This window comes from Drosophila suzukii, chromosome 3 (genome assembly GCF_043229965.1).
Source record: "Drosophila suzukii chromosome 3, CBGP_Dsuzu_IsoJpt1.0, whole genome shotgun sequence".
Lineage (NCBI taxonomy): Eukaryota > Metazoa > Arthropoda > Insecta > Diptera > Drosophilidae > Drosophila > Drosophila suzukii.
In genome coordinates this window covers 67,010,895-67,036,542 of record NC_092082.1, presented here as the reverse complement: position 1 = coordinate 67,036,542, position 25,648 = coordinate 67,010,895, and the positions used below count along the sequence as shown (strand labels likewise).

At 39.5% G+C, this 25,648-nt stretch overlaps 4 protein-coding genes across 7 annotated transcripts in view; 3 read left to right on the top strand and 1 right to left on the bottom strand.

Annotated features, from left to right (window-relative positions):
* Positions 1 to 79: 79 nt before the first annotated feature.
* Usp8 (Ubiquitin specific protease 8) lies at positions 80 to 4,026 on the top strand. 2 transcript variants are annotated; one of them, XM_017085956.4, is made up of 8 exons: positions 80 to 307; positions 373 to 861; positions 926 to 1,088; positions 1,147 to 1,629; positions 1,686 to 2,123; positions 2,516 to 2,746; positions 2,802 to 3,256; positions 3,312 to 4,026. In XM_017085956.4, exons 1-8 carry the CDS (start codon positions 213 to 215, stop codon positions 3,640 to 3,642), a joined length of 2,685 nt encoding a protein of 894 aa, XP_016941445.4. In that variant the 5' UTR covers positions 80 to 212; the 3' UTR covers positions 3,643 to 4,026. The 2 variants fall into 2 exon arrangements, with proteins under 2 accessions (XP_016941445.4, XP_016941446.1); XM_017085957.4 differs by lacking the exons at positions 80 to 307; positions 373 to 861; positions 926 to 1,088; positions 1,147 to 1,629; positions 1,686 to 2,123 and adding an exon at positions 2,272 to 2,447.
* Positions 4,027 to 4,630: 604 nt separating this feature from the next.
* meigo (Solute carrier family 35 member B1 homolog meigo) lies at positions 4,631 to 6,245 on the top strand. The gene is made up of 3 exons (XM_017080531.4): positions 4,631 to 4,990; positions 5,044 to 5,505; positions 5,573 to 6,245. The coding sequence occupies exons 1-3, from the start codon at positions 4,786 to 4,788 to the stop codon at positions 5,923 to 5,925; spliced, it is 1,020 nt and encodes a 339-aa protein (XP_016936020.3). The 5' UTR covers positions 4,631 to 4,785; the 3' UTR covers positions 5,926 to 6,245.
* Positions 6,246 to 10,183: 3,938 nt separating this feature from the next.
* SNF4Agamma (SNF4/AMP-activated protein kinase gamma subunit) overlaps positions 10,184 to 25,648 on the top strand; it is a 71,909-nt gene continuing 56,444 nt past the window's right edge. The window contains exons 1-3 of one of the 3 annotated variants that reach the window (XM_036816735.3): positions 10,184 to 10,660; positions 16,414 to 16,595; positions 17,415 to 17,569. In XM_036816735.3, the coding sequence (XP_036672630.3) occupies positions 16,451 to 16,595; positions 17,415 to 17,569 (300 nt within the window). In that variant the 5' untranslated portion in view covers positions 10,184 to 10,660; positions 16,414 to 16,450. Of the gene's footprint in view, positions 10,661 to 16,413; positions 16,596 to 17,414; positions 17,570 to 18,879; positions 19,057 to 19,923; positions 20,130 to 25,648 lie in introns of those variants that run through there. The other 2 variants (XM_070995716.1, XM_036816734.3) reach the window with 2 other exon arrangements.
* Positions 21,904 to 23,707, bottom strand: cDIP (Common Dpr-interacting protein). Its single transcript, XM_017085921.4, has one exon. It carries the CDS (start codon positions 23,661 to 23,663, stop codon positions 21,999 to 22,001), a length of 1,665 nt encoding a protein of 554 aa, XP_016941410.4. The 5' UTR covers positions 23,664 to 23,707; the 3' UTR covers positions 21,904 to 21,998.

Here is a 25,648-nt window from a genome sequence, read left to right as displayed (position 1 = left end):
CTAGAATCAGCTTGCTGCTGTCACAACAACAATCGATAGTTCCAGAAAGTGGTTCGAGTCTATCGATACATTTCAGGCAAAATAACAGTTGTTGTTGTTGCAGCCCAGCCCGCAGATTGAGGAATTCCTGCTATGAAAACAGGAAACGGAGACCCAGAAGAATTCCAACCGACATAACACCTTCCCGCCACCCACCTAAGGAACTCCCAGAAATGGCCAAGTTGAAGAAGCTGCACATGAGCTCCAATCTGGAGGACCTGGAGAAGATGTCCATCATTCCGGATTTGCGCAGCAAGGGCATGAAAATGTAAGTGGACACCTCGATTTAGTGCTGATGCGGCTGGTTTCATTTACCTGTGTTGTTTTTCACAGCCTGCTGAACACCGCCCGCAAACTGTACATGACCGCCGAGGAGTACAGACTGGATGGCGACGAGGAACTGGCCTACATCACCTACATGAAGTACTTCAACATGCTGACCGCGATTCACAAAAAGTCCGATTACGCCAGCCACAAGTCGACGGTGCGCCAGATGTTGGGCGACACCGAGTCGAATCGCCGCATCATGGACACGCTGGAGGTGATTATGAACTCCCTGCGACATCGATATGCTCAGCAGCGCCACCCAGTGGAACAAATTGGCACAGAACTGGTCAGCAATGGACGGGTCAGTGTGGAGGCGCCGGCAACACCCTCCACGGACTACGCCAGACTGGGACTGATCACCTGCCAAGAGCTATACCGGCGCATGCAGGAGAAATCGGTCCTCGTTATGGACTGTCGCCCAAGCGCCGACTACGAGAACTCCCACCTCACATACTACTGTGCGTTCAATGTGCCCGAGGAGCTGATTACGCTAGGGTGAGTATTTAACACACTTAAATCACTATTTGGCTACTAACTCTTTGATCTACGTATCATCTAGCATGTCGGCTGGCAGACTGCAGGCTCGTCTCAGCAGCAGCGGAAAGGCCTCGTGGGCATCGCGCTCCGTCAAGGACTCGGTGGTTCTTATGGATTGGAACACCAAGGACGCCCAACCGGCGGCGAATACAGCCATTGCCACGCTGCTAGACATCCTTAAGAATGTAAGTACTAGTACATTTAAGCCATAGATCAGTCAGTACCAATCCTTTTTCGTGACAGTGGGATCCCGATGTGACGTATCGCGCCCCCATTCAGATCGTCGAGGGCGGTTATGAGTACTTCATCATGATGTACCCCACCCATTGCACCAATCCCAGTGTCCAGGCCCCGCAGCAGAACAACAACGACATTGACACCATCGATGACATTGAATATCCCTCAATCCACGACATCACCATGAAGGAGGACATTAGTGCGAAGGACTTTAAGCCACGACCGGACATAAATCGCGCCAGCAAGCCGGCGGCTACGCGTACCTACAACCAGGGGCCCTCCCGGCCTCCAACACAGGCCAAGCCCATAGCCGAGATCATGCGTGATCAGGCCGAGTTTTTGCAAAGGGCCGAGCAAAACGATGAGCAGCTGGAAAAGGCCTCCATGATGTGGAAGCGTCAGGCGGCTGAGGGCGATGGCTTGAATGCCACCGAAGGTCAGGAGCTGCACTTTAGAATTCTTCAACTAGAGAGCAAGGCCCAGGACTACGTAAGATCCACAGACCACAAAATTTTCCAAAATTAAATGTTTTTCTCCTCCTGCAGATTGTTGAAAATAATCGTCTGCGAGAAGAACTGAGTCGCATACAGGAGCAGCAGAAAGTTACCCAGCAGCTATCACAAAAGGATGTTGAGGCCACGAGGAACATCGAATCCAAGATCCGAGAGCGTCAGCGCTTGGACGAGCAACACGAGCAGGAGCGCCAGGAGCGGGAACGCCTTTTGGCAATTGCCCGGGAGACGAAAAAGCATTACAAGTCACCCCGGGATGAGAGTCCTCCCTCGCCGGGCAGGAACTTGGAGGATGTGCAGGACCTCTCCGACAGCCTGGAATCCCTGCTCCAACTAAACGAGGATCCGCAACTAGCCCCCAACAAGGTGGAGAGGCCTACATTCGACAGGGCGATGAAACCGCAGCCGAGGAGCGTGGAGAGGAGATCGCAACGGGTCCGTGATTTCTCACCCGTCATGGGTCAGAATGTGGTGAGTGATGGTTTGGGGGTGGTTGATTCACACTGGCCGCCTAAATATAGCCGCCACACGAGCGAAATCAATAGCAATGGGTCACGTTTCGTAGACACCCGCCCAGACGTTGACCGTGCTTTGTAGGTAGTCCCCACTCTCAGTCGCTCGCCGTCCGCACTCAAAGCATGTTCAAACCAAAGAAACGTACAATCGCCATACTGTTGAGCAAACCCAGCAGCAGACAGGATTCCGCGAATGATTTGTGTGGCGGGCGTAAAGCTCCAGCTGCCAACAGCTCCGCCCACCTACAGCATTTATAGCTCCATCTTCCCGCTCCGACGAGTAACTTCTAGGAATTACTAACTACCTTTAACCTGTACAAACACCCATATCTTTGTTCAATTTTTCAGGGTCGCGGATTGACTGGCCTGAAAAATCTGGGCAACACCTGCTACATGAACAGCATTCTGCAATGCCTGAGTAACACGCCTCAGTTGACGGAGTACTGCATTTCGGACAAGTACAAGAACAACATAAGCAGGAGCAATAAGACAAACGGCCAGGTGATCGAGGAGGTGGCTGCACTCATCAAGGAGCTTTGGAACGGACAGTACAAGTGCGTGGCCAGCCGAGATTTAAGGGTAGGTAACTGACAAACTATCTGCAATATTTTACTAAGAAACACATTCATTGCAGTATGTTGTGGGTCAGTACCAGAAAATCTTTCGCGGCGTTGACCAGCAGGACTCGCACGAGTTCCTCACCATCCTGATGGACTGGCTGCACTCGGACCTTCAGACTCTCCATGTGTCTCGTCAGCGCGAGATGATCAGTGCGTCGGAGAAGGCTTGGCTCGAGTTTACCAAGGCCAAGGAGAGCATGATACTGCATTTATTCTATGGCCAAATGAAGAGCACCGTCAAGTGTGTGGCCTGTCACAAGGAGTCGGCCACGTACGAGAGTTTCTCGAATCTCAGCCTGGAGCTGCCGCCCAACTCGAATGTGTGCCAGCTGAACCAGTGCATGGACATGTACTTTAGTGGGGAGCGCATACACGGCTGGAACTGTCCAAGTTGTAAAACCAAAAGAGATGCCATCAAGAAACTGGATATATCCAAACTGCCTCCAGTGCTGGTGGTGCATTTAAAGAGGTTAGTAAAGCAAAACCTCTTTTTGATTTTAACTAAATACTTTAATCCCTTTTAGGTTCTATGCTGACCCCAGCAACTCGGGCGCTTACATGAAGAAGCAAAACTACCTTCGCTTCCCGCTGGAGAACCTGGATATGAATCCCTACATTGCGCGGGCGGAATCGCGGGCGGTTACGCCCAAAACCTACCAGCTGTACGCCGTTTCCAATCACTACGGCACCATGGAGGGTGGTCACTATACGGCCTTCTGCAAGAGCGCCAACTACGGAAAGTGGTTCAAGTTCGACGATCAGATCGTTTCGGCCCTGGACTCATCCAACGTCGTTTCCAGCGCTGCCTACATTCTGTTTTACACCTGGCTACCGCCCATGCAGGTCCCGCTGTAGGCGCATCGCTCGATTCTCTTTCGGTTTTCCACCTTTTGTTTTAATTGTGTTTTTGTTCATCTCTTATTTTGATAGTTTCTAAGGTCTAGTCGCCACACCCTTTTATCATTTACCAATTACCGCTTAACTGTTGCTATTTAAGAGGATAATCGCTTGTTTGTTGTTGTCTAGGCTCTTAGGCCAGGTGGACAGTATTACGCATGGGGGCGTATTTTCTACGGGTACGGGCAGCATTCACTAAAACCGAGAACTTCAAGTGCATTACCAGTATAACAAAGAGGAGATCACATATACGCGCGTGTATGTGGGACTATAGTTTATTGTATTTTGCAATTATATTTTTAAACCAAATAAACGAAATGAAATTTCCGATACAACAAATAACCAATCACTTTATATTGTACAACCCAAGACGGTCGACCGTTTTCAGAAAACAAACTAGGAAGATTTTACACGTTTTGAGTAATATAAAACGGGGTAACTTGCTTTCAAAAATAAAATTATCTTTGAGCATTTAAAAATATTTCCGGATTTGAATACTAATTTCATAATATTTATTGGATCCATTTCGATCTTGTAAATAAATTTGTAATACTTGTTTGTTTGAATGAGACAAATTAATTTATTGTTGTTATATTCAATACAACTGATTTAAAAATTTTTGCGCGCACAAATATTCCAATTGGTGGATACCAATTTTTCGGCACACGGTCACATTGTAAACCGCCCCCACAAACAGTGTTGCCAACTGTGGCTCCAAAAAAGTAGCTAAATATAATGTTATTTCATAACATAGAGCTTAGGAAAATACAAATAATTACTTTATAAAAAGGTATTGTACTTTTTTACCCAATTATTTAAGCGAGAAAGCTATAAGTGTATATGAAAAACCATTAACAATAGCTAATAAAGCTAGCCAAAATTGCAGACACTTGCAAGTCTGCAGGCCAAATCTGGCTAAAAGACACCTAAGCCGGCAACACTGACCACGTATTTGATTTGATTACTTGATAGTCAACGCCAAATCACGGCCACCTGCAGCCGCCTCTGGAGAATGCCAACTGTTTAGACCGTGCATAAAGTCCGACCCAACCAAAAGGTAAATTAAACACTCCCGAAAAGCTCCATCTGCCCGCCAAGAACATGAATCTGCCGGAGCGAAGCCGCTTTATAATCTATGCCGTGGGCATCTTCGTATGCTACTTCCTGTACGGGATTGTCCAGGAGAAGTTGACCCGGGGTCGGTACGGCGAGGAGGTGCAGACGGACGGATCCGTGGGCGAACGCTTCACCTACGCTTTGGCACTGGTTTGGGTGCAGTGCCTCTGTAACTATGTTTTTGCCAAAGGTAAGGGATTACCTGGTTTTCCGGCGAATATTTAATGATCTTTGATCTTCTAGTCCTGCTGACCATTAAGCCGCAGAAGGAGGACACCACCGACGCGGGCTCCTACGTGGCCTGTTCGCTGACGTATTTGTTGGCCATGGTATCCACCAACATGGCCATGCGCTGGGTTCCCTATCCCACTGCCGTCGTGGGCAAATCCGCCAAGCCCATTCCCGTCATGATCCTGGGCGTCCTGATTGGCCGCAAATCCTACAGCTGGACGCGCTACGCCTGCGTGCTCACCATTGTCCTGGGCGTTATCCTGTTTATGTACAAGGAGGGCAAGGTGTCCAATTTGCCGGCTGAGACGACGCTTCTCGGCGAGGTGTTGCTATTCCTGAGCCTCTCAATGGACGGACTGACTGGAGCTGTCCAGGAGCGCATCCGAGCGGCAAGTGCGCCTTCGGGCCAGCAGATGATGAGGGCCATGAACTTCTGGAGCACATTAATGCTAGGCGTTGCCATGGTATTCACAGGTGAGCTCTTTATATTAATATATATTTAAAACTTGAAAAAACAATTATTTTTGGTGTTTTATTTCAGGCGAGGCCAAGGAGTTCCTGTACTTCACCATCCGCCATCCCGAGTCCTGGACCCATTTGTCTCTGATTGCTGTGTGCGGCGTCCTTGGCCAGTTCTTCATCTTCCTGATGGTGGCCAACTTTGGACCACTGGCCTGCTCCGTGGTGACCACAACCCGAAAGTTCTTTACGGTCCTGTGCTCAGTGCTGCTGTTTGGAAACGTCCTGATTGCCCGCCAGTGGCTTGGAGCTGTCCTGGTATTCGCCGCCCTCTTCGTAGACATGCTCTATGGGAAGAAGGCTCCAGGGGCACCAGCCAAAAAGCCACCCGTCGAGGGCAAACTGTCTGATGAGAAGAAGAAACTGATTTCTTAGAATTTACTAGATGATTGCGTAGCCTAATGTACATACACACATTTAAAGAAGACAATGATTTCGCCTCAAGCGGCTGCTACGCCAACGTTTCCCCCTTTCCTGGAACCGCTAATCGTACAAAGGATTTAGCTATAGCGAACACAGCATTCGATTTTTGATCTGCAAACCATAAACAGTCGATTTAAGTAACTAAATTATTGATACCCATTAGAAAAGGAACAAATATTGTGCAAAAGTATACACTGTACCACAGGGTCTATGACACATAGGATCACTTAATCAATGCTACAATTTATAATTAAAACGTGCTTTTTTTATTAGTTTTTGATGTGTTTTTAGAAAACAATATTTTAGGGACTAAGTGGCGGGTTTCGGGACAAAAGCCGAAGGACTTGTCCAGCTTATGGTTCTGTGGCTGTTATCGCGACTTGGGCAAGAACCTGATATTCCTAAAGCAGTGGTCGGGATAAATTGCATTTGGCGGTTCATAGATGTCTGTGCCGACCGATGTGATAAGCTGTACGTGTGGCGGCAGAGCTTTGCTTTTTGCCCGTAGGTCTGCCCCAAATTGCAAAATAGTTTTAAAAAAAGGGCATAACATTATTTTTCATTGTTGGTTATTGACTAAAATTATTTATAAACTAATAAAATAAAAAGTATGCACTCTTATTTAAACTAAAAGAAAATATTCCTTTATGTAATTATATTACCAATTATTTTTATTTGCCTTTTTCTAACAGACGTCGGTTTTTTAAACAGGTTTGGCGTAGGAAATTAGAGGTGGAGTCCTAGCAGAGTTTCTGTTCGTTTTCCGGTAATACTCGGATAATTCTATCTAGAAATTCTCTAAACTGTTAAAACTCTGAATTGTTGAAAATTCAACAAAAAAAATTCAGTAATTGAGGGAACTACCCCAAACGTCTCCTGTTGAATTTTAAAATAGCTGTGACCAGTATTCCAATTTTTCCTAAGTATGAAACATCTTATACATTATTTTCCATTATAAGTTAATGCCTTTAATTATTAATAAGTTGAGAAGAACTAACCATAAATGGGTTTTAAAGTAAATAATGCTTAATTTAAATACTAAAATGTTACAGAGTTGCCTTGACTTCTAAGCAAAATAAGGTAACACCTCTGGTTTTTAGCAATTCAACAACTCCGAGAAAACTTCTGAAAATGCCGTTTTTATGGATCAGCTGATATCAGCTAACCAAAATTCAACAATTCAACAGTTTAGGGAATACCCTTTATTATTTTGACACAACAGCTGGGTGAAGAGTCGAGTTAATAGAACCTATAGAAGACTCGCGCCAATCTGTGGGAACCATTAGAACGATTGTCGATGTCGATTGACGAATTAACAAATTCCATTGCCTGATATCGATAAGTCCAGCTCATTAAACCCCTTCCGCCAACTCGGAAAGGTCGGGTTCATGAAGACAGTCGCCTCGAGTGGGGATATAATTAAATCCTCACGGCCTTAGAAAAGAGTTAAAAATGTGTTAATTAAAATAAAATCAATTGCGTTAAATATGAAAAGAAGTTGTTTTCTTCCGTCAAAGTGTTGTCCGAATGAGTGGCATGATACACAGTACGAATATTTGAACTATTAGAACTGTAAAACTACAAAATAGGTGTTCTACTTATAGGGACTTAAAGAAATATAATATTCAATGCAATTCTCGAGAGTTCCAGGTCTCTTGGTTTATTCCTTTCGTATGAGACTTTAAAAAATGAAATATTCTATGCAACACTTTCAAGTATTTGGACTCCAGATTTTATCATATTCGGAGACTTTTAACAAACTGTCCGTTTGAGCCCTAGTTGTTACCGCGATTCATGATTCATGATGATGTTTCGCAGAAAAAATATGACTCGCCATCATTCAACTGTCAAATGACAAATCTAACTTATACAATCTTCCAAAAGCTAGGTCTTGTATTTAAAAGTAAAAAAATGTATGTTTTATTAGACTTTAATGTTAAGACTTGAAAATAATTAATTTTCCAATGCAGCTCTTTAAAGTTTCTGGATGCTGTATTTTAGCATATTCGGAGACTTCTTGCCGAAATGTTCGTATGAGCCCTTGTTTTTACAGTTTTACGCGTACTTTGCACTTTTAAGCGATTCCGCGTCATCCTGGACTCGGGACAGCCCTTTCGATTCACGATGAAATGCTGCAGACTGAGAACTATTGGAACAGTAAAACTACAAAATAGGTGTTCTACTTATAAGGACTTAAAGAAATATAATATTCAATGCAATTCTCGAGAGTTCCAGGTCTCTTGGTTTATTCCTTTCGTATGAGACTTTAAAAAATGAAATATTCTATGCAACACTTTCAAGTATTTGGACTCCGGATTTTATCATTTTCGGAGACTTTTAACAAACTATCCGTTTGAGCCCTAGTTTTTACCGCGTATTTTTTTTAGCATGGCCCGACATCCTGAACTCGGGACCGCACTTCCGATTCATGATGACGTTTCGCAGAAAAAATATGACTCGCCTTCATTCAACTGTCAAATGACAAATCTAACTTATACAATCTTCCAAAAGCTAGGTCTTGTATTCAAAAGTAAAAAAAAATGTATGTTTTATTAGACTTTAATGTAAAGACTTAAAAATAATTAATTTCTCAATGCAGCTCTTTAAAGTTTCTGGATGCTGTGTTTTAGCATATTCGGAGACTTCTTGCCGAAATGTTCGTATGAGCCCTTGTTTTTACAGTTTTACGCGTACTTTGCACTTTTAAGCGATTCCGCGTCATCCTGGACTCGGTTCGATTCACGATGAAATGCTGCAGACTGCAAGGTGTGCTCTTTTCGAATGAAAAAACACGTCTCGCTAACATTCAGCTGTCAAATGACAGCAACAACATATGTATACAATCTTCTGAATGCTTGGTCTTGTATTTGAAAAGTAATATATTAATGTCTTACTTCAAAAGACTTAAAAAAAGAAATATTCAATGCAACTCTTTCGTGTTTCTGGATTTTGCTAGTAGGATATTCGGAGATGCGGAGACTTCTCAACGAAATGTTCGTATGAGCCCTATTTTTTACCGTTTTACGCGTACGTGCACTTTTTAGCGAGGCCGTTACATCTAGGTCTCGGGACAGCACTTTGCAGACTGCGAGGGTTGTGCATTTCCCCAAATGAAAAAATATGACTGTCAAATGACACCAACATATAAAATGTTGGAAAATAATATAAATGTTCAAGTTTTGGCGCGATTTTTAATTAGTTATTAGTTAGTTAGAAATTATTAATTAGTAGGAGAATGAATTGGTCTAATGGATAATTGGATAGTGGATAGGTCGGAGAGCTGTCTGTCTAAGAACATGTTGACTTTCGTGCCAGACTACAGCCCTATGAACTGTTTAAAGTTTTTCGAAGCCGGGCCTTGACGCGGGCTTACAAGGCAACGTTGGTCGTCTGCAACATCAAGAGGTCCGGCATGTCGAATGTCGAATTTTTCGCCATTGGAAGAATAAATAAGAGTCTACGGAATAAGGCTCCTTAAAGACGTCAACTGACTCTTGAGAGACGCCGGGACTTTAGATCAGGCGACTGATGTAATTTCACTCCTGAAAGACGACAGTCGAGACGTCGGGATTCGAGTCCCCATAAAATAGTTTATCGGCGCAAAAAGATAAACAAAATGTTTTTAACTTTATATGTAAGTGTCTAAGTTTTTAACATTATCCTGTCAAAATATATTTGAAAGTATTGTGGAATATAATTGGTACATGATGTTAAAAGCGCACTTTGATGAAGTACTGGAAGGGAAATCACAATGTCGAGTTTTGGCAAGGGAAACGAGAAAAGTTTTAAACGATCAACCGATTCTATTCGCAAGTAAAATTAGTAAAATGTATACATAATTTGTACTTATTTCCAGTGTTTTTTGACATTGTCCGTTACAATAATAGGTCGATAACTGTCTACATCGATAAATGGCTTATCGCACAATGGCGGTCGAGCGCCTCACAGTTCTTAAGGGTTGGCCACGTTCCCGCCTAATTGTGGCACCAAATGTAAACCGATGTTTCTACATCAAACAAAACAAGCACTGTGTTTAGATAGAAATATCGATAGGAGCATCGATAAAAGCAAATTGAATAACATAAAAGTATCGACTATCGAAAAGCAGAGTTGCAACCTTATCTTAATAAATACGTAGCCGTTGCAGATGCGGTCGAAGTTTTTAGAATGTTTTTAAATTGTGTAAATCAAGTATTCGCCATGGTTATTATACAATAAAGTGAACGCAAAAAAAACCAAGCGAAAATATAACCAAACATCGTGCGTTTCAGCGGTAAAAATAGAACGACAGGCGCGTAATTACACGATATTGCAAAAAGGATATCCCCAGTAGTCGCGGGAAAATGCAATAAAAATCTAAACAAATGGCAATTGAAGTGCATAAATTGTGCACTGTTTGAGTGAAACAAGTGTGCCGTGATGTGTGATTAAAAAGAATTGAAATTTGCTGCTCGTTTGCATAAATCAAATAAAATATTTTCTTATTGGATGAGTCGCACTCTGGTTGTTGTTGTTTCCGCTGCCAGCTGTTTGCCTGTGTATTTGTTTTTGCCCTGGTGACGTCCGTGTGTGCGCGTGTGTGTGTGAGTGTCTTTTAGTGCTTTGGCTTAATTTTAGCAACTAAATTCGATCGAAAGTGAGTGGGGGTCGAAGCGAAGCGGATAAAAACACAGAGAAAGGCGGCAAAGTAAGTGAAATATATACAAAGTATGTATATTTAAGATAATTGTAAAATATAGGCGTTGTAAAAATTAAATCTGCTCACATGCTAAAGAGAGAGAGAGAGAGAGAGCCCAGCACACACCCCCAATCGTTCTCGTTCTCTCTTTCCCGCATTAGGGGTGGCCAAATCATATGTACCGTTAGCAGGTGAGCATTTCGCCGGTTCCTCGCCTTCTTCTTGCCCGCTCTCAAAATAACGGTTAAATTGAAGCCGGCAAAATGCATTATGTAAAAAGGTTTAACTTTCGCCCTAATTTAATGTCATACCCACTTATCAGCGTGGCGTCAGACGGAATAATTGTGGAAAAGTGATTTATGCTTACGATTCGCCGTCCCGCTCTCTGGCAGATAGTAAAATGGGGAGCCCCTTATCGCCCGCACAAGTTCAACAATAAAGTAATGACTGTTGGGCGAAAACAAAGAGCACATGCATAAATAATACAGGCGGGCCACCGGGTACAAAATGCACAAAAAAAACACACAAATACGCAATTCAGATGCGACTTTCACACTGATAACGTCACAGTAACACAGAATAAACCTCGCAAACCATGCCCTATAATATCTGGAAATTATGGTTTGACATGATAATAATCTAGATTTTGAACATCACGGGCTTTGTGTTTTTACTTAGTATACTTTTAGAGGTTCGAAAATGGCATTGAAAATCTATTCCCTTATCACTTATTCAGTTTTTATATGTAATACTACGTATTTCTTAGTTATCATTTAAGCTAATACAGTTTTTGTGACTAAACGTCTCATTGTTTATGTTTCAATGAACTAAAATTCTATTTTCATACTAACAAACTTCCAAGCGATATTTTAAATGAATACGAAGGGAATTTATTTGTGTTACAAGGTGTACGTAAATCTTAATAATGATCTGAGTTCCGAAATGTTGTGTTTAATTTTGATTTTGCTGTGATCTTAATTAGATGAATAGTTTCAGTTCAGTGTTTCAAATTAAGAAAAACATTTTAAGATATATGTTTCTTAAAATAAGAATCGAATTATTCTTCTTTTAATAAATGACATCAATTTTCAAAAATATATTTTATAGATAACTTATTACGTTTTGGCTAAATTTATTTGAAGGATCCCACATTCATAACTTTAGATTTCTTATATCTATGTCTTTTAGTCATAATTTTTCGATAGTCGCGCGACATTGCTCTACTAAATAGGTCATAAAACACTGCGTAAACCAATTTTATGAAGTAAAATCCAGTGTCCTTCGACATTCTTTCGGCACTTTTCTCTAAGCTGACCCCTTGCGAACCCAATCACTCTTTCTTTCACCCCTCAGTTGGCGCGGCTCACCTGAGGCCAATAAACGCTTCTGACATTTTCGAAAATAAAAGCAATTTTAGCGGGCAATAAAAAAAGATTCTAAGAGAATCGAGCTTCACCGGCCCTATTTATAAACACCCTTCCCTGCCTGCATTTCATAATTCATTCGTCAAGTTCGTGTGTGCCCAACTGTCTGCCCGACCAAACATCACTCAGAAAACCCACCCAAGACCGCCCACTGCCCATGATGTCATTCCTTAGGGGCCGTCAAGTCACATGTTTGAATTTGGATGGGCGCCCAAAAGAAAAGCAAAATAACAAAAATAGAGGAAATTTCCTTTGTACTGGGAAAAAGTTTAGCCATTTCCTTTCTTTAGACGCAAATCGCGTAAAATTCTTCGCCAAGCGAAACGTGAAAATTGTTGGGATATGGTGCTGTTGAAAATAATGATATATGGCCGATCTAAGTGTAGGTGTTTATGCACAAAAGAAAATTGTCCCCTTCACGATTGATACATTTCATTTGGTTAAATTAAATGAATACATATACATTAAATGAAAAACAAAATAATCAAGACTAGACAGATATGACTAAATTAATGTTGATTATCTTAACTCGAAGATCAAGATGACATAAATGAAAATACTTTTTAAAATTGTTAAAAGGGGTATACAAATATTTTCCCAGTGTATGGGTTGTAGTGCCAATTCAAAATATCACAGTAGGTCTTTATAATTTCATTGACAGCGTAATAAAAAATTGTTTACTGTTTGATTTTAATTTTCACGCTCGTTGAGCTACAAATAAAATTTATTTGGCATATTGTTGATCAGAGAACAAAGAACGCTTCTATTAACTGGTCAAAGTGCAAAATTGAAATTAAATAATAAATTATAAGCAAAAATTATGAGGTGTTAGCATAATAATCTTTTTGGCTGACTGCTTGTGTTTAATAAACATTTGCTTCGGTTATTGAGAAAATCGTTTTCTTTTTAAGTTTAAAGAAGGATTTTCAAGGAAATTACAATATATGCTTGTTAACAGAGCTCAAATTTATACAACTTATCGCCAAACAATACAAAATTATTTACAGAACATTTCAAGTATTATAAAAAGAATAATTACTTATTATTAGCTCATAAGTCATGAACAACTTCAAATAAATGCACGATAACATCTTGAAAATTGTCAAGGGTCTTTTGAGTTGCCAATTTATCGATTGTGGACTGTGAATTACCACTCGTTAAGTCATCCATTACGTTATCTGTTACATTTGTATCGCGTTTCTGTTCCAGGTTGATGCATCACCTTCTTATGATAGACCATGACCGAAAAGGTCAGTGTGGGCCCAATTTCATCACACTGGCACAAATGAGTCACTCAGTGATCCCATTGGGTTTTCCCACATCCTCCCAACTATCTAAATCCTCCGCCCACAATATTCCATCTGCCTTCAATTAGCAGTCATGCACCACATGTTCCCCACCCCCTTTTTTGAGGGGGATGCGTTCACGTGCTTGCCAACAGCTGATTGCGGAGCTTTCTCTTGTGGCGTATACGCAATTTTTGGTTCGTTCTATGGGGTGAAGGCAAGCCGAAAGTCGCTGCAGTTCTCCGACTCTCTTTGTTATGCCCTCTCTATACCAGATGATATTCATAAAATATAGGGAACATTAAATTTTCTTATAAACCGAATTTATGGGTCGCCGAAAGCTAAAGAAATTTTGAAAAGTGCAAGCCATAAATATTATTTAAGTATCTTCGATAGGAAAATCTTTTTGAATCTACTAAAAATATTTATTTTTATTATCATTTTTTTAATAAAATTGGTTTACTTTATGTTTTTGTCATTTTAAAGGGTTTAAATATTATTAAGTAAAGTCTATCTTACATTTTTAATGGTTTTAACAGTGCAGAACTATAAACATTTTTGTATACAAAGTATTATTTAACTAAATTATGTTAAACAAAATTACCGTAACTGTTATGAAAATCGTATATCGAATATTTTGGGTATCGAGTGGTCGGAAAGCGCCCCTTTTTTTGTTTTCATCTGCATTTTATGAATTAAATATATTGCTGTGCTCTCTCTCTCTCCCGTGCTTTTTCTCTCATTGAGATTATTTTGCATCGTTTCTTTTGGCTTTTCGAAAAGTAAATGAACCCAGGCCCATGCAGTTCTCTCTTCTTTTTCGTCGTCTTCCTTCGCCTCTCTCACTGCATTTTTGCCACTCGTTTCTGGCTCTTTCTCACTTTGGCTTCGGTTTCGGTTTATTTTGGTGCTGCATTCATTTTGGCCGCATTTCGTTTTCGCTTTCGGGCCCTGTTTGTTGTTGTTTTGCCAATTTCGTTTTTGGCAGTTGCATAAAATAAAACAATCGCGAAATAAATTCCGCAGCAGCTCGTTCTCCCTCGCTCTCTCTCTCTCTCTCTCTGTTTTTATTTATCCAAGTGCTCAGTCGAAAAGTGTTTGCTGCGCGTTCTGAATGTGTTATTTTTTTTATCACTGTGTCTTTAGTGTTTCGGTGTTAATTGGTCGGGCATTTGAAGAGCCGCAAAAATCAATAAAATATTATAAAACATTTCGGAGCACGCAGAGCTGTGGACATGTCAATTTCGGACTGACCATCTGTATATACGGCGTATGAGCGATATATATAGTATTCGCATGTTCGGTTGTGCGTGTTATGCAAACGTTTTTCGGCAAAGCCGCTGAAAATCAAGTGAAAATAATCCAACTTTAAGATACTAAATATTTAAAAAAGTTTATTATGACTATTAAGTCCTAATGGCTCTATATAAATTGAAAGTTCTCCTTATTAATTACTTTTAACCAATAACATTAAAGCTGTTGTTGCTCAATCAATTAATATAAAACTTGGGTAAATAAAATTCTACAATCAAATAAATATAAATCTTTGTCTTTCGCTTTGTTTACGTAAATAAGAAAAAATTCGAGAGGAAGATTGCTATGTAATCGGAAAATCAAACAGATAAAGCGAAATATTGCTATATTTAAATATTTTTTTATTTATTTTTATAAAGCTAACTTACAGTGAAAAACTATGAGCCAACTTATAATTAAAGCGCTGCATCTAAGGCTTTCGGCTCGTATATTGGAATATAATGTTGCACAAACAATAATTAAATATTATTTTATTTAACAAAATTGTTTTAAAGAGATCGGAAGCTTAGTTTTATATAAATATACTTAATGTTCCTTAAATTCTGCGTCTTATAAACTAGCAACTACCTAACAAGTAGTGCACATACAATAATAAAATAATTTGTTGTTTAAAATTTTTTTACAGAGACCAGAAGGGTAGTTTTATATAAATATACTCATTGTTCCTTATACTCCGCGCCTTATAAATTTTTAAATTGTTTCATCACGCCCAGCTTTGGCGGCAATATAAAATTCCTTGTGGTAGCCAGAAATTAGTCACACAAAATAGTGCCTCATACCTGCAAACAAATTTGTTTCTAGCGAAAATCATCACGATTTCAATTAAGGAGGCAAAAACAAATATATAAGAAATATTAAATGCTTGGCTAGCGTTTTTATTAGTGAGAAGGCAATCAACCAAAAATATCACACATTCGCCGCGTTGTCGCGTGGCGCGCAGTCAGCTGTTCAATCCACCCCTCTTTATCTATATAGTATATACATATATCTGCAGTTGAATGACTCGGATGGCACACTTTTAAAGAATTCGTTTGTGCGCTTTTCGAGATTTTCAATTATGAATTCCACGGGGAGAAAGAGCGGGGCCACTTTGTATATTATGTAGTCTGCTTAGAGGCGCCAAGAAAGCTAAAACAAACTCGCGTGCAATGAGCTCGTAAAGCCAATTTTTGTACCGCCTCTGACCACTGCACAGTGGGTTTTTTACGAGAAAAGTTAACCAGTAAAGTTATGTTATATTGCCTCTAGAATGTGTTACATATGTTTCAGAATGAATTCCGTTTAGACCAATCTGTTGGAAGGATGTTTTCATTGAGTATAACAACCTAGTTTCTGAACTTGGATTGTTAGAACATCATGTCAAAAACACTTAGATTTTTAAAAATTTAACAGAGTTGGTATTGAAAGCATATACATACACAGATATACATACATACACATGGTACATTTTTTGGTGTTCTCTTTAAAATTCCACTTTAAACCCCTTTTATGTATGCAATATAGTGTAATACAAGGCACTTAACTTTAATATTTTAATATATTTAACTTATAAATTATAGGCTTAATTGAGACAATTAGTAATAGTAATGTTATAATACATTTATTTAAATATGTTAGTATACATTTTAAAATTTATATGAAGTAAAATATAAATTAATATTATAATTTTACCATATAATTAAACCAGTGCTCGTAATATTGATTTTGACTAACCCCCTGTTCTCACACTCCATTGCAGTTTTTGCTGAAGCAGACGAGGAAGGCTCAGCCACAGGATGCAGAGCAGTGCCGGCGGGGCGGCAGGGGGTGGTAACTACGAGGACGTGGCCGCCGCCCGCCGAGGCCGCTTCCGCGTCACCTCCTCCACGCCACAGGGTCCGCCCGAAACGACTCTCGGCCGCTTCCGCCTCATGCCCACATGTAAGTGGCTAATTTGTTAATAATACCTAACAATCTTAGTAATGTTAGGATGTGATAGATACTCTCAGTAAAAAGACATTATACTTAATTCTCGAATACGAAACGCTTGAGTTAGTTAGTGCTTAAATAGATACTGATTGCCTTAAATGGTCTAACGATTTTACGTTCTCTTTTATATCAACTTCACTGAATTTAGCATACAAGAAGCCATTTTGATTAAATTCTTTACCGTTTTTGAAGTATTTTCCATATTTTTTGTTAATTTTAGGGCATAAGTACCACACAAATTTTAAAAAAATAACATTTAACACATTCTTGATAATTTATAAATATCTATTTTCCTAGTCTCAAATGTATAAGATGTTATTTTTATAACTAGGCATCGGAAATTTAAGTTTATCGCGCATATACAATTAATATGATACTTTTCAAAAGTTATAAAAATTCTTTTTTTAGTTATTTGGAAATATATTAATATACAAATATCTGCATATTAAATTCAAAGTTTCGTCTTTATTATTCAGTTGAATTAGACGAAGCATTTAAATTGCATGATTTAATATAAAAATAGTTAGATCAAGATAGAAAATGTAACTCACGATGTTTACGATATTTACTTTGGGCATTTTGTACACTAATATCATATTATAATCAATGTTTCTAAACTATAATTGCTAACTTTAATATTCCAAGTTTAAATTTCATGACTTATAGCGTATAATACGTTATTTTTGTCAGTGTACTATGGGTGTCATTTGGCTGTGTGCTCGATTGAAAATGACTGGTGCTAATTAGTGACATGTTCTTTCACCATTGCAGCCAATTATGGCGCCATTTCGCCCATCCTCCAACGGGGTCGATTCGCTGTGATTCCCGAAGAGCCCCAAGCTGGTTCCCCCGCACTGGGAACTCCTCCGCCGGGCAGCCGAACAGCCCGTTCTCCATCGCCCGAATGGGATTTTGACATCGAGCAGGTGAGTGCTGAAAATGAGTGCAAACAATGATTGACAAACTTGGCAGAACCCTTCTCCTAATAAAAAGTATTCAAAATAAAATAGCAGTTTTGCTAATCTAAAAGCATAGCTTCTTAATCTTCGAAAAAGTAAAATGTTATAATACAAACTAAGACATAATGTTGTACATATCATTGTTTCGAGAGTACTTATATTTTATTAGTCGTGCCCTTGTATCCTTGGCAAATTCGGGTGGGCCAATGTGGAGTTGGGTGGGTGGTGAGAAATTCAGTGACTCCGATTTCGTCTACTTTGTTGCTTCTTCTGGTGGCGTCATTGTGGGCTCCTAGGTGGCCTCAATGCAATGCGCCATTTTTATTGATTTTGTTGGCTTAGCTGAAGTTGCAAAAGAGTTTGCTTGGGCCCTAAAAGTGTGAACGGCGTGCCAAGGCAACTAATTCAGATTTTTTATGGGGGCATTAATTCAACTTTAAGCGTTAGGATGGAAACAGAAATAGTGCTGGTGAAGGTTTCTTGTGCATTTTTAGCTTAGCAGAAAATCAGAGTTAAAGTTTGTATATAATATAAAATATAATGAGAAAGATCTAAAAACAAATTTAAGTTAGAGAGGCTCAAAATATGGGTTGTTATGTATTTAAAAAAAATATTTTTATTCTGATCACTTCCCTTTTTTTATTGACCACCGTGATACATTTGGCTCTAGTTCAAGTGTCAACATTTTTTGAATTCAAACGCAACCCTTTTGGCGCCAAAGCTGGAGTGGTGCTTGACAATAGCTGCTTGCTTTAGCCCACACGTTCCCATCTGGCAACCCTATCGCGTTCGTTATTCAGTGAGACCGCAGATTGAAAATTTCAATGCGCGGTATTTGTATTAAAAAATTTGTTTAATTTATTATTTAAATCAATATTATTGTTGGCTTAAAATTTTATCCAATGCCAAGCCATTTTCTTAGCCTCCTTATTTTCAATAGCCGTTATGTGTTTATGTTTGTTTCTAAAACATGCTCTTATTTCAAACGATTTTGTGGTAAATACATTTTCAGAAAATAACTCCACTTAAAATTATGTTGTTTTAAATGACAACTAACCCACCGTCATCGCTCTTTTATAACAATTACATATAAATAAAGTAATAAATTTAAAAATTAACGGTAATAACGGCAAGCACTAGCGGGGTTAGCAACCACTGCTGCGTTGCCACCCCTTCGAAACGGTTAAAATACTCCAGCAATAAGGCACTAACGCGGAGTCTAGAAATACTGAAACAACGTTGCGGCTGCGGTCACTCTTCTCCCAACCAGAATCTATAAAGGGAGGGTAAATTTATTGTTTTTGTCGGTTTTGTTGTTGCCGTGTCTTCGTTTTTCGCTCAACAATTTTTCGCCTGCGGGAAAAAACTCGCGATCAGTGCTCGGAATTGTGAAGAGCAGTTTTCAAATCGATGCGAGAATAAATTGCCGATAATCAGGATAGCGAATCGCACAAGTGGGTGCTCAACAATAATATTATTCTGTGATAAGCTGCGTACACAGCTTTTAATTGTGCGCGAACGGATTGCAGAAATTGCAGCAACAACGGCAACAGAAACCCCACGATAAAACAATCGATCTTTGTTCTTTCGAGTGCGCAAATTAGTTGCAAAACTTCCTGGTTTCATTAAAGAAAACAAGAAACAACCTAATCATTTGGCCTGCTCATGGATGTACAATGTACATATAAAAAATCAATAATCGACGATCAGCTGTTACGCACACAAACAAACACATGGCATCGCCTGCCTGGAAAGAGCAACAAAAACGTTTGGAAATTTTCCACGAACAAATACTTTTTATTTGCTCCGACTTGCTCTTTTTATTTTCTTCACGTTGTTTTGTTTTTTTTTCTAATAACAGAATTGATTCTTAATAAAAAACAAAATAATCAAATAATTGAGTGACGTAGCCAGCAGAGAATTTCCAAAATCCTGCTCTTCTTCCTCTTTCTCTTACCCCTTCCATTGTCCGATCAGCTTGGTGCGTGTTCCAATTGGAAAGTCGAGTCCAAAGTGGAAGCGCGCGCCCGAATAATTTTCTTGTTTTTTGTTTGTGTTTTATGGTTTTTATTAACATTGATTGGGTTTTTGTTGCTGCTGTTTTTGTGTTTGTGATTTATTTGGTGTTGAGCAAAATGGCTGATAATTAGCCGAGTGAAATGAGTGTAATCTAATCTGAAAAGTCAACACCTCCGCCTTCAAAGTGTTTGGACATCCAGCGAAAATAGTTGATATTATTTCGCTTTAATCTCGGAATATATAATATGCCAACACAACTAGCTAATTCGTTACGTTTCCTCTTATTTACAATCATTTTTTAGCGCAGCTAAATGCCTAATCGCGAAATTGTTTACAAAAGTTTTGTTTTTTACCCGTTCATGTGAACGTGAATGTGGATGTGAGTGTGTGTATGGATGTGGATGTGGCAGTGTATGTGCCTTTCTGTCCGTGAGCGTGTTAAATTAATTTTTTAACCAGAGAATCGAATCGACAACACATCCAGTTACTGATTATAAAAACACAAAAGGTGGGTGCCAATTTCATTTCTTCAATTGTCAAAACTTGATTTATTTCCGTGCCTTAGTATTTCTTTTGTGTTGATATGAGCGCGTGACGTTTGATTCCCCCCCCCCCCCCCCATTTCTTGTTCTTCTTCGTTTTGTATCTGTGACTAAGTTGAGTGGGTGGGAAATTCCCCCGTTAGGAAAATTCCCGCTATGGGGACATTCTTGCCTTGATTTGTAGATTTTTGGGGGAATCGGATTTGATTTACTATTTGAAATGTTCAAAAATGTTTCTCAGAATTATACACATTTTTAATGTCAATTTAGAAGGTGTGTGTTGAAAAAATTGTGGGTTTTCATATTCAAGGCTATATCTGTTGAGGAAAAAAATTATTTGTTGTCCTCAATGAAATAGGTCATACCTTTGAAAATTTAAAAAAAAAACATTTTGAAGTATATGTTGACATGACGAAAATTATAAAATAAATAAGTGTTCTTCTTTATTTTTTTTAAATTTTAATTTTTAAATTATAATTTTAGAGTATTAGTTAGTTTCCAAAAATGAAGTGAACTTCTGCACTCCAGTCTCAATCTTAAACCCTTAAGTTGAACAACACTAATTGTCAAATGTTCGTTATCATTTCACTATCATTTCGGCATTGACTAATTAAGCAAGCACACTTCAACGGAATTTCCAGAAATTTGATGAGATCGCCACTGAAGTTGGCAGGCAGGAAATTCCGCACTTTGATCTGCGGATATGCCTGCTAGAAGTCCCAGATAGTCGCACTTTATGGTAATATTGAATGTTCGCACTTGCAGTTGCCCTATGCGATCGGCACGAGTTGTGTGCCAATTACCGTTAAACAAAAAATTGCAATGCCAATATAGACAGAATTTATTCGATATTCGTGTACGAACGAGAATATCTGTGTATATCTATTCCTAATCACATGCACACGATACTACGGATCAGCAGTTCGCCCAGTGATCGTTGGATTCCGTGGGATTGGATTCGATTCGCTTCCTTTCCAAGTGGCTGCACTGAAACCGAAACTGTTTGTTTATCTTGGCAATTAGTACCCATAAATTGTGAGCGAACGAATCGGTGGAATAAAGCATAAATAATTAAGACCGCTGGCATTGGCAGCGGAGAATATTCGACAACCAATTAATTACTGAATTTTTAAGCCTTTCGATCGAATTCCATATTATTGTTTACTTTTGGGAAATATTTGTTTTTCAATTGACTTTCCGGTCCTCTAGGGCATTTTCTCAATTACGCAAGTTTTTTCCGAGACCCTCAATCTTGTTCCCCTGCGCCTATTATTTGTTATTTGTTTGTTTGCCCGAGTTGAATGAACCTCTTTCAATATCTTTCTGAAAGAGAACCCAAAGCCCCGACTTTACTTGGCTCGAAAATCAATATTTTTGTTTAAATATTATTCTAGGCATACGACACAGCCACAAAAAAATATTTACCAGATGTGCTCATGTCGCAAATTGCATTGGTTTTGGGGGTTGGGGGTGGAAAACCAACAGAGATTTAGGGCATCTGAGGCAAAAATAGGTTTTACGTAAGGGAATTTTAAGAGGGATAGCAAAGCCGGTCATTGATTATCGAGAAACTACAAAAAAGAAAGGCAGAAGCGGAAAGCTACTGAAAAAGAATGTTAAAAGCAATAACGTTATCAAAAAAAACGCGAATTCTTCAGAAAATATTTCTAACTTGGAAATGTGAGGATGCCAAAGCTTACAAGTTTTGTTGCACTATTAAAACGATAAAGAAAATATACATTTGTATCTTTTAATTAAAAACAGATTTAAAAATTTATTGATCACATAAAAAAACAATAAATTACTGTTTTATTTAACAAGGTATTATAAATAGCTTAGACCGATAAGGTGACCTGACTCCAAACCGTTTTGTTAAGTACTTCAAAGGACTGCATCTGCACATTCAGCTGAGCGAGTTGATTGAAGATCATATCGAACTTGGTCTCAAAGTGCTGGACCACCGACTTGAGTTCCTGCCGCAGTTTTTCCACTTCGCTGGGCTCAGCACTACTTAGTTTTGGCGAGGACTCCACACTGGCCGAGAGTTCCGAGGAGGAGCTAGAAGAGTCCAGTGACTCCCTTTCAGACAATCGATACATGCAGGCTATTCCATGGAAGTACTCCCCCGGGAAATTCGGATTGTAGTCGTCGATGGTATAGGTAATGCCATTGCCACGGATGAGAACATCCATTACGACTCGCAGACTAAAGCAGTTCCAATTGTTTCCATGGATGTAGAAGTGAGTTAGCTGCGTGAGCGTTGGGAAAGTAGAGGGATCGATTTCGGTGAGGTTGTTGAAGGAAATGTCCAGTTTTCGCAGGTTTGGCATTCCCTGCAGAGCCTCCAGTGGCACTTCCACTTGACCAGTGTTTCGTAGTACCAACATTTCGAGGTGCGGCGTTTGCCAACCTTGGGGCAACTGACCCAGATCCGGATTATCGGCCACGTCCAAGTGCCGCAGCTTGGGTACGCGGCTCAAAGAGGCCAACTGGACCAGCGAATTGTTGCGCAGCACCAGATGCTCCAAAGCCTCTGAGGTGGGGAAATAGAGCTCCCTCACGCGATTGTCGCTCAGATCGACATTCGTCACCGAGCCGTACAAATTGACACGGTCCAGCGAACAATTGCGAACGGTCAGATTGGTGGCATTAATATTCAGCAGCAGCACTGTTAGCTGCGGATTATTCGATAGATCTACATACTGCATCTGATGGTCACGCCCCTTCGACCGAAAGGCGTACTCGCCCACCTCCTGAAGTCTGTTGTTTTGCATTCCAACCGATAAGATTCCGGGATTTTGTCCAAATAGATCGCTCTCTATGATGGTCAGTTGGTTGTGGGCCAGACCCACGTGCCTAAGACTTTTTAGTTCCGAAAATATATCCCCTGGCAGAATCTCCAGGAGATTCTCCGTCAAATCCAAGTACTGCAACTTCTTCAGATTCTCGAAGGCACCCGCATGGAGTTTACTCAGTTTATTGCGATTCAGGAAGAGGAATTCCAGGTTTCCCGCTCCCCTGAAGGTTCCCATGGGCAGCATCTCTAACTTATTATCCGACAGCAGGAGGATCACCAGCTTTTCGGCTCCAATGGAGAAGTTCTCCCAGTAGATGAAGCGGATGCCACAGCTTCGCATATCCAACTCACTCACCTCCAGCGTGTAGAAAAGTCGCAGGGGAAAGTTGGTGAAGGTGCAGTTCTCAAAGATCAGTGTTCTGGAGGGCACTTCATCGCCCACCTCGTAGGTGGTGCCATCCTCAGCAATCCTCACCTCCGTGGGCAGATCAAATGTGGCCTTTTCGTCCTCACTCTCGAACTGGAAGCCACTGCAGCTGGTCACCTTGCCGTCCGTTTGGCAATGACCCTCCAGACTGGGAACCAGAACGGTTCGCGATAGATTCTCCTCGGACTCATCCTCATCGCCATCGGCGCGTATAACGACCGCCAACGAGATCAGCAAACAGATCCAGAGTAACAGCAAACAATTCCGGACGTACATTTGGCGTGCTCCACGATTCACGATCGACCTGAAACTGATTCCAAATGATGACCGTCAAACGCCTAGTCAGATAAGCCCCTCCTATAATGCTCGAATAATGATCATCAGTTCTATATAATTTTCATTCTATTCATGGTGTTTTGATTTTGCAAAAAATAATATGGTTCATATATAAAAAGTACAGTGCGTTACAAAAATATAGGACACATTACTTAACACGATTTAAAACTTAAAGTATAATACCTGTTAATTTTATGTAAGTTTACTTGGGATTTTGAAGTATAAAAGATTTTATTCTGATGATTCTATATACATCTGAGAAAATCTATTTTACTGTAAAACGTTCTTTTTTTTAGATACTAGAGTTAAGATCATTAAATTTTTTGCAATGGTCTTTGCTAGTAAGCAAACTGTTATTGTCTAAAGGAAATACGATTTTCTAAAATAGTTACTAAAGATATATCTCTTTGTTTCGCATTACAAATTTATTAAAAACTTATTATGGTTTGAAATTTTTTAAGCCTGAAAAATTTAAAATTGTAATTCAGAACCATTATGAGTTTTGAAAAAATATTTTGAAATTTTAAGGCTGTATTATTTTAAAAAAACAGATTTTTTAAAAATTATTTTCAATACACCTATATTTTTTTAGGCAAACCTTGTTGAGTAAAGATAATTAAATCATGTTCATTACTGTCTGTGGAATCTGAAAAATCGGATTCATTTTGCTGTCATCGTTATTTTGACACATGTTCGTGGGTCCCCATTTATTATTCATTATTTTCCGCTGTTCTGTGAAGTTCCCGCTCTGTTGCCTCCATTCACCGATCTGACGAGAGCCACTAAATTCGAACCAAAAACATTGCACAATATCTGGTGAACAATTTCAGACTGTCCAGCCCCATGTTCTCTTATCATGAAGTGTTTACTCGGCGATTTGCTGAACAAAAGGTGGAAATCTCTTGGCTGCTGATAATGGACAAAAGGCCAGATACTTAACCATTGAAATACACCTTTTTGTAAGTGTATTTTACCTGTGGCTCAATGGCTTTTCCCATCTAATTAAACGAAACGAGTAGGCGCGTGCAATGATTCTTCAAATATATTTCTATGACACACTACCCATTTAAAATTTTGTTGATCGTAAAAGTCGTTTGTAGTGCTATGGACTATATTATTGTTTTAATATACATTTCTGCTGATTGCCGCCAGTATGACTCAATATTAATCAACTCGAAGATTGTTGCTTTGGTGGAGGGCATTCGGATTTCGGTCTGATAAGAACACTAGTACTTCCGTTAACTGTATTTTATTCAGCTTTTATTTTTAAACAATCATTTGGCATGGGTTCAACGATAATTAGCAAGAATGTATGCCTCCTTTTGAGTGTATTTAACACGAGAACACTAATAAATTATATTAACCCAAAACTTTCGCCTGGCCTGGGAGCACAAATTGGTGACATGTCAGTGGAAAAATATAAAATTCTTAACCAATATATTATCGAACAAGCTGGGAACACGTTCAACCTGCTTTCAGTCGCTCAATTTGTTATTTACAGCTTTGCGGGTGAAAACAAAAAGATTATGACGAGCCGCAAAGACAAGTAAAGCTTTATTAATTTGTATGCAAACAAATTTATTTGCTTGTTGAAGTTTATGAAAAATTATTTCCATTCGGAGGGATTTTGGGGGATTTCCATGACTTATTCCTCGGCAAACAATTTGAATAGCAAAAGGTAATTTCTGCACTTATACTCATATCACAATTGATCTGCCTATTTGCATTGGGCTAATTATAAGCCAATGATTTTTAAATTATTTGATACAAGACTGCTATAGTTATATCTATATCTATTGTTGTGGTGGCTCAATTGAAACGGCATGACTTCGTTTAGCGATACATTTTGTCATCTGCGCCCCCTTTGTTCAATTCAATTTGCCGCAATTACTTTGCATACAAGTCCCGAGAAGAAAAAGAGTGAG

Coding starts and splice junctions, on each gene's coding strand:
- Usp8 (XM_017085956.4), top strand. CDS start 213: ATGGCCAAGTTGAAGAAGCTGCACATGAGCTCCAATCTGGAGGACCTG. Junction 2,747..2,801: donor TGGCCAGCCGAGATTTAAGG/GTAGGTAACTGA, acceptor CATTCATTGCAG/TATGTTGTGGGTCAGTACCA. Junction 3,257..3,311: donor CTGGTGGTGCATTTAAAGAG/GTTAGTAAAGCA, acceptor AATCCCTTTTAG/GTTCTATGCTGACCCCAGCA.
- meigo (XM_017080531.4), top strand. CDS start 4,786: ATGAATCTGCCGGAGCGAAGCCGCTTTATAATCTATGCCGTGGGCATC. Junction 4,991..5,043: donor TAACTATGTTTTTGCCAAAG/GTAAGGGATTAC, acceptor TTGATCTTCTAG/TCCTGCTGACCATTAAGCCG. Junction 5,506..5,572: donor CGTTGCCATGGTATTCACAG/GTGAGCTCTTTA, acceptor GTTTTATTTCAG/GCGAGGCCAAGGAGTTCCTG.
- cDIP (XM_017085921.4), bottom strand. CDS start 23,663: ATGTACGTCCGGAATTGTTTGCTGTTACTCTGGATCTGTTTGCTGATC.